General features: G+C 35.4%; 2 protein-coding genes and 1 non-coding gene across 3 annotated transcripts; 1 reads left to right on the top strand and 2 right to left on the bottom strand.

Moving 5' to 3' along the window:
• Positions 1–264: 264 nt before the first annotated feature.
• TRNAR-ACG (transfer RNA arginine (anticodon ACG)) lies at positions 265–337 on the bottom strand. The gene has a single exon. It is a non-coding gene; the product is annotated as a tRNA-Arg (tRNA).
• Positions 338–430: 93 nt separating this feature from the next.
• Positions 431–4,350, top strand: LOC111877998 (protein FAR1-RELATED SEQUENCE 11). The gene is made up of 4 exons (XM_023874501.3): positions 431–604; positions 1,589–2,628; positions 3,061–3,504; positions 3,590–4,350. The coding sequence occupies exons 2-4, from the start codon at positions 1,648–1,650 to the stop codon at positions 4,211–4,213; spliced, it is 2,049 nt and encodes a 682-aa protein (XP_023730269.1). The 5' UTR covers positions 431–604; positions 1,589–1,647; the 3' UTR covers positions 4,214–4,350.
• An 830-nt stretch (positions 4,351–5,180) lies between these two features.
• Positions 5,181–7,109, bottom strand: LOC111877999 (probable protein phosphatase 2C 59). Its single transcript, XM_023874502.3, has 2 exons — positions 6,851–7,109; positions 5,181–6,419 (listed from the first exon to the last, which is right to left on the bottom strand). Exon 2 carries the CDS (start codon positions 6,386–6,388, stop codon positions 5,525–5,527), a length of 864 nt encoding a protein of 287 aa, XP_023730270.1. The 5' UTR covers positions 6,389–6,419; positions 6,851–7,109; the 3' UTR covers positions 5,181–5,524.
• Between the last annotated feature and the right edge of the window lie 1,148 nt (positions 7,110–8,257).

Here is an 8,257-nt window from a genome sequence, read left to right as displayed (position 1 = left end):
AACAAAAAATTATATATGGATGAAACTTTTATATCCGTACACAATAGCTTTTAGCCATACATAATAATTTATGTTTTATATGTTTGTACTGTACAACTCTATAAAATACAAATTATTGTGAATAACCAAACTTTTATAAACATACATTGCTTTATTCACATTATACACTGAAATAGGGGAACAATGAAATAGATTACAGAGAACCTTAAAGTTAATAAACGAATTTCAAAGACAAGTCTAGCAAAAAGAAAAAAAAAAAAAAATCGACTCTGCTGGGGATCGAACCCAGAATCTCTGGTTCCGTAGACCAGCGCCTTATCCATTGGGCCACAGAGTCTTTTGTTTTGAGTTATGAATAAATTAATAAATCACAACAACTAAACCTGTTATCTATTATTATGTCCAGCATGCGGGCTGTTTGGAAACACAACGGCGTTGGATAAGAAGGGCGCACGTTATAAAGCGTTTGCATAGCATCCTGGCGCAAATTAGGGTTAATCCTCACTCGTCCCCTTCTTCCCCACGATCAAGCGTTTGCTTCTCTCACTCGCTCTCATGTAAACTAACAACCACGATCAGTCACTGAGCAACAACCGTAACTTCTGTAAGTAATTCATTAAGCCCCCAATTTTATTTTACTACATTGTCGTTGATCTACTTTGATATTTGGAACATGCGTAGATGGGAACTATTTATATGCAATTGGGAATGGTATAAATGTGGTTTTAACATTAATGGAGGACCACGTGATCTTAGCCATTGTTGAAAAGTAATTAGGAATTTAATAAAAATTGGGGAAAAATTAAGTAATGTACTGGTTTTGTCCATGGAAATTGCTAGCATTTACCATTTAACAAGTATGTTTTACGAATCAATCTATTAAAATAAAATCTATCTGGAACTTATGATCAATATCTGTAGTTTAGAACAGCAATTTCATGATTTTCTTCAGAGACGAACTCTAATTATGCTAAAGGAAAGCTTCTAAAGAAGGGTTCCATGGAAATTTTATAACCAACCGTGTGAACTTAGTGGCTATGTCTTCAAGAGTGCATTTTAACCAGGCTTGTTTATACCCTTTGTTTCTAGTTGCATTCTGAAACAAATGGAAAGAAAATGGTGATCAAGTGTTCATTAAAATATTACCAAATGGTGCATATTCTTTGATATCAATGAAAGGTTTCTTGCTTGAAAACAAAGTAATTTGATGGATAATTTACTTAGGTCATCTATGTTTACAAACACAATTCAACATGAACACTGAAAAAGAAAATATTTGACCATAGTGGTGGTTATAGATTATCTATAGTATTATTTTGACCTCTAAGGCTCCATTTATTACATAGGACGCGAGATAACAGACAACCTTGTACTCCATTTGACAAGCACTGCTTGAGCCTGATGTCAGATGTCAATGGGACAAAAATTGCAACTTTCTTGTCCCACCCAAGACATAGAATGACCTGCTCAACCGTGGCATCATAAATAGCCCTAAAAAGCTTGTCCAGTCCTGTTCTGTTCTGTTCTTTCGTGTTGAATCCATTTCACATTACTTTTTTTTTCTCACCATTTCACTGTTTTATTCAAGGATCAAATGGCAAACATTTGAATTGACATTCATCCACAAACTACAAACAACTATCAACCATGATGTCTGAGGATCCCGAACATCTGTTAGTTGTGTATGATGACCACTCAGATCAACGCTCTTTATCATTAGACGAAACAAGTAGCACAGAAGAATCACCAAACGAAACCAAACTATCCTTAGAAACAACAAACGACACTATTCCATACATCGGCCAACGATTCGCTACACACGACACCGCTTACGAATTCTACAGCGAATTCGCCAAACAATGCGGTTTTTCAATCCGTCGCCATCGCACCGAAGGTAAAGATGGTGTCGGGAAAGGTCTTACGCGACGCTATTTTGTCTGCCATAGAGCAGGTAACACTCCTGTCAAAACTCTAAACGAAAATAAACCACAAAGAAACCGAAAGTCCTCAAGATGTGGATGCCAAGCTTATATGCGTATAAGCAAGACCACTGAATTAGGTGCACCTGAGTGGCGGGTAACCGGTTTTTCAAACCATCATAACCACGAACTTTTGGAACCGAATCAAGTTCGTTTTCTACCCGCGTATCGGACAATTTCAGATATTGATAAAAACCGGATATTAATGTTTGCAAAAACTGGGATTTCAGTGCAACAAATGATGAGGCTTTTGGAGCTTGAGAAATGTGTGGAACCGGGGTATCTTCCGTTTACTGAAAAGGATGTGAGGAATTTGATACAATCGTTTAGGAAGGTGGATTTGGAGGATGAGAGTATTGATTTATTGAGAATGTGTAGGAATATTAAAGATAAAGATCCTAATTTTCGGTTTGAATTTAAGCTTGATGCAAATGGGAGGCTGGAGAATATTGCGTGGTCGTATGCGTCATCGGTTCAGTCATATGAAGTGTTTGGGGATGCGGTTGTGTTTGATACAACACATCGTTTGAATGCTTTTGATATGCCACTTGGCATTTGGGTTGGAATGAATAATTATGGTATGCCTTGCTTTTTTGGTTGTGCACTTTTGCGGGAGGAAAACTTGAAGTCGTATTCATGGGCTTTGAAGGTAATCAAATGATAATTTTTGTATTTTACTTATGAATTTTTGTATCTCTTAGTGGCTGTTTCTTTTTGACTTAATGAGCTTAATGGGTCAAAGACTTAATATGGACAGAATGACTTAATGGGTTCAGCCAAAAAGCCTGGCTTAATGTATTAAGAGACTAACCCTTTACAGCAACTCCTCACATTAGAAATGATACGTTTTGTTAAAATTGATGAATATTGTAATATTTGTTTTTCGGAATGTAAGGGCAAAATGGCCATTTAGCCTCATTCGGACGGTTTATTCGGTCCAGAAAAGCAGCAATCACACTTTATCATGACAACATCATTGCCCATTCAGTCACTTTACCCATAAAGGGATTTATGAGATTAAAAAAAGAAAGAAACAACCACTTATTAGTTTCTAAATTAATTATTTTTTATTTTTTGAAAGGCGTTCTTGGCGTTTATGAATGGGAAGGTCCCACAGACGATATTAACAGACCAAACTTTATGTGTAAGAGAAGCAATTGCAGCTGAAATGCCTGCTGCTAAACACGCTTATTGCATCTGGCTAATAGTGGCAAAGTTTCCATCTTGGTTTAATGCTGTGTTGGGTGAACGATATAACGAGTGGAAAAATGAATTTTATAGACTTTATAATTTGGAGTCTATTGAAGATTTTGAAATGGGTTGGAGAGATATGGTTAATTTGTTTGGGCTCCACACTAATCGCCACGTCAACACGTTGTTTGCTTCAAGAGCTCTTTGGGCTTTGCCATATTTGAGAAGCCATTTTTTTGCGGGAATGACAACAGCTGGACACTCGAAAGCTATCAATGCTTTCATCCAACGCTTCTTGAGTGCCCAAACTCGACTCGCACACTTCATTGAACAAGTATGTTATCTTTTACTTGATCTTATATAATCTGTTTTCATAGGATAATCTTTGATGGTATTATACAAACACAATGCAAAATCAGGTAGCTGTTGCTGTGGACTTCAAAGATCAAGCAGGCGAACAACAAACAATGCAACAAAACCTCCAAAACATCTGCTTAAAAACGGGAGCTCCCATGGAATCCCATGCAGCCTCAATCCTAACACCTTTTGCATTCTCAAAGCTCCAAGAACAACTAGTAATGGCAGCTCATTACGCATCATTCCAACTCGAAGACGGATTTCTAGTTAGACACCACACAAAACTCGAAGGAGGGCGAAAAGTCTACTGGGTCCCACGTGAAGGCCACATCAGCTGTAGCTGTCATCATTTTGAGTTCTCGGGAATCCTTTGTAGGCATGCCCTTCGAGTTTTGTCCACTGGAAATTGCTTTCAGATTCCAGAAAGGTATATGCCACTTAGATGGAGGCGTGTTAATGCATCCGTGAAGGTTTTTCAAAACAGTTTGAGTGATCATGGAGAGAGAGTGAGGTTATTGGAAGGAATGGTGTCGAATCTTGTGGCGGAATCAGCTAAGTCCAAGGATCGGCTTGATATGGCAATGGAACATGTTTCGGTTTTGTTGGAACGGATTAGAGAGCACCCGATTCCGGTTCCGGTTCCGGTTCCGGCTTCACGGTATGCGAGAAATGATGTTTTTACATAGGGTTGTAATGTAGAGTGTTGCTTTTTTTAGTCCATTTTAGAAGCCATGTAGAAATAGGAAAAACTTTTGAGATTGTTGTTTTTTGTGGATTGTTCATCGGAGGTTTTTGTTGAATTCATTGCTCTATGTTGTTGCCATTTTGTTCCGAAATCCTTATCTTAACAACATCGACACCATACTTGGTTGTCTCCTAAGAGCAAGGAGTTGAGAATCATCTATCCTAATAAATAAGAATGATTTTGCCACATGTCCTTCTCTCATTCAATTTGCCACGTGTCATTTTGTCATAATTTAAAGATATATTTATTTTCCACTTGTCATTTATTTCATTTTCCATATCTAATATATTATTAATTAGTTTCCATAAATTAAACCTACCATAATGATATTAAATTCAAATTTTAAATTTTAAATTTCAATTTCAAATAAATTTACAGTTTAAACCTTTGTTTTTAACATTTTGTTATAATTAACCTGTTTAGTATACGGGTCTGATAACTAAACAATAATTTTTATTTATTTATTTTTTGCATGTTTTTTTTTTCATAATTTTTATTTATTTCAAATTTCGAATTCAAATAAACTTCTCATTTAATCGTTTCTATTTAACATTTTGTTTTAATCAACCCGTATAATATACGGGTTTCACAGCTAGTTTATTAATATATCTCTTGTTTAGAGGTTTGATATTGAGTATCATCTTTGTGATTTACCTTTGAGGCTGTTATTTACAGGGTAGTAGATGATTTTTTTAAATATAAATAAAAGATAATAAATAAATTAAACACCCATTAACAAAACTTGGAACGATTTATAAACAAAATGCAAAAACTTCTATGAAATAAGTAAGTTTATGGTCTCAAAAAAGTTTGTGGTAGTAGATGAGTATGACATACAATAGTGAACAGCCTGGAGGAACTTTTTTATCTACATAAATGATTGGCCGACATAGAATATAGCAATCCAATAAAGAAAGACGAACATTTGATTATTTGAATATGTGCAAAGTAAGAACAATAGTAACCAAGAAGCTACTAAAGAATTTACAACCCAAAAACAAGTAATAAAGAGAGGATAAATCAATTGTGGAATCATACACACACCTTTCAATACATAACTTCGAACAACTAAGCAATACTTCAATTCCATTTCTGGATGAGTTTTATAGGGCTATATCGACTAACAAGGATGAGGTTATTTGAGTCTTTTCCATAAAACGAGTACTTTTTCCATCACCAGTCAAGTCCAAGTCAAACACAGTAAAACCTGTTTGCTGTTTGTCATGTCCTAAACGTAAAAGGTCAAGAAGTTTTATGCATCTTGGGTATCCAAGAAACGAACAACAACGACTGTAATATTATCTGCACTACCTCTCTGTGAAGCTTCCTGCATCAGCATCTTTGCTGCGTCTTCAGGGCTCTGAATCGGTTTAATCATCGCAACAGCTTCATCATTTGTGACAACATCCCAAAGTCCGTCACTAGCAAGAATAAGAAACTCAAGCGACTCATCAATCTTTTCTTCTTCAATTTCCGGATCAGCAACCACAAACTTTTTCAATAACCTATCACCAAAAGCACGTGAAACCGCAAGAACACCACCAACTCTCCAAGTCCCAGCCCACATAACAAAACCACCCGCATCTTCAATCCTTCTTCGTTCATCACTTTGATCCGGTTTATGATCTCTAGAAACAGGATACGCGTTACCACCTCTACAAATAACAGCTCTGGAATCCCCCACGTTTGCGACAAGTAAACGCGAACCAACGATAATGGCAGTGGAGGCGGTTGATCCTGCATCTTTCATCTGATTGTTTTCTGATTTTAGAAATTCTTTGTCGGTGTGACTGTATGCTTCGGCTATGGCTGATTTGGTGTCGGAGATGAACTTTGGATGTTTGAGAAGATTGGTGAAAAGATTGTGTTTCACATATTCTGCAGCTCGAGCTCCACCATGGCCATCAAAAACTCCGAAGAGACCGATTTGCTTTCCATTCACACCTTCGATTCTTGTCTCGTAAAAATCCTCCATTGAAGATCTTTTTCCAGGGGAGCTTGCGTAGCCGTAGCTAAACTTTGAATCTTGACTGAGACCACCTCCGGTGACCGGAGAAACACCACAACCGGGAAGATTTGGGTTGGCGGATGATATCACTGAATCTAGATACCCCATTGATTTGTGTTTGTTGAGTGGATCAGATTTCCTGAGAAGATTTTAAAGCAAACTCAGTTAAGTAATCAACTGAATTTAAATAGAGGAAAGAATTGAAACAAAATCAGAATGGTTAAATGAATTTTGTTTTATTTTTATAAAGTGATAAAATTACAGTTTCGTGTCGAAGTAAACAAGCTACAGTTTGACTTTTGAGGTCGGTTTGGAGGAAAAAGTTAACACTAAATGTTTACAACATTGAATACGCAACAAAACATATATCAGCAATCGCCAATCAGCATGGCTTTATGTTTGATAATGAAGGTTAAAGTATTAAGAAACCTTAACATACAATTAGGTTTAGATAACCTTGGAATAGTAACGAGTCAACAACAATATCATCGATTTGTTTTCTGTGTAGCGACTTTGAATTGATTAAGAAGGAAAGGATAAGAGATTACGAGTGTAAACTTAACAAAATACCTTTTCAAAGATCAGAACTTCAATTTGATCTACCGCGGGTAAATCTGAATGAACTTAAGGGAAACGAATGAGTTTGAGGATGAAAACCCGTCGATCGGAGATGCAATATATACACGCACATAAATTCCTTACTCGTTTTCAGAAAGTAATTGTAAAATCTCTCCAAAGATTCGAAGAGATGACGATTGATCGACGAAAGTTCAATTGAGAATCTATGAAATTTCTCTCAAGCGAGGTCAACAAGTTGACATTTTGACTTGACGCAAGACTCACAAGTGGACAACCACCCAATTAATAGTTACTACCTTGAAATCCTGAATTGACACTTGCACCCTTCTACTTTACCCATTCTTTCAGTTTGGACACTTTATTACTCTGGTGTAAGTCGAGCTTTATCGAGCTTGACTATGTCGAACGAGCTCAAAATATATAATTAGTTGAGATCTAACTTACAAGAACTTGGGTTAACGTTTGATAAATTTGATGACCTAAATAGATAATTTTGAGCAAAGCAAAATAAAGAAATCTGACCCTGTCAGTGACGGACCTTAGTGGTGTCCTAGGGATCCTGTGTCACTACTCCGACGTCGGCACGTAGTGTAATTTTTTTTTTATTTTTTATTTTTTATGTTTTTTAATGTTTTTTCTATTGGGTGCACCGACTTAAAACACCAGTGACACTGCTAATCCTCCTTAATAAATGAAGGTTTTTTTTTTTGCCACATATCAATCTTTCGTGAATTTTGACACTTGTCATTTTGTGGTATTTTTGAAATAAATATTATCCACTTGTTAATTTTTGATTTATTTCAATTTTTAAAATTAAAGTTATATACTTATATATGTAAAATATTAAATATGATACATATATGATATATTAAATTGCAATAAATATACATCTTTCTTAATTTAAAGTTTTACATTAAAAAATATTTTCTTTTTCCACTTTAATTTTTAATTTTTTTTTAAATCAATCCGTGTATTACACGGGTTTCACACCTAGTATATATTTATTTGGAAATTTTTTTAGTGTTATCTTACGAAAATGTTCTGCGTCCGCCACTGGACCCTGAATATTGATGGAATAAGTGTTTAGAGTATACTTATTATTGATAAATCTTAAGTCTACACGCCAAATATTTATCCCATGGGAGGTGCGGGTGGCTGAGCTTTTATAAGATTTCAACTTTGAGTTGGAAAAAACCCAAATTAAAGAAAAAGATTTGTTTAGATGTAAAAATTTAGAATGTTTTTAATGTAAACAAAAAAAAATACAACTATTTTAAGTATCTTTGATATCTTTTAACTTTTAGTTTTTATATTATATATTATTTTAAACCTGTTAAAAACTATAAAGCATAGGTGCACCAAAGAATTGTGTATATTCCCTTTCAATACATGAGATAC

This window comes from Lactuca sativa, chromosome 5, assembly GCF_002870075.4.
Source record: "Lactuca sativa cultivar Salinas chromosome 5, Lsat_Salinas_v11, whole genome shotgun sequence".
NCBI classification, from domain to species: domain Eukaryota; kingdom Viridiplantae; phylum Streptophyta; class Magnoliopsida; order Asterales; family Asteraceae; genus Lactuca; species Lactuca sativa.
Note: the sequence above shows the minus strand (reverse complement) of the source record. Positions and strands in the feature narration are given on the sequence as shown.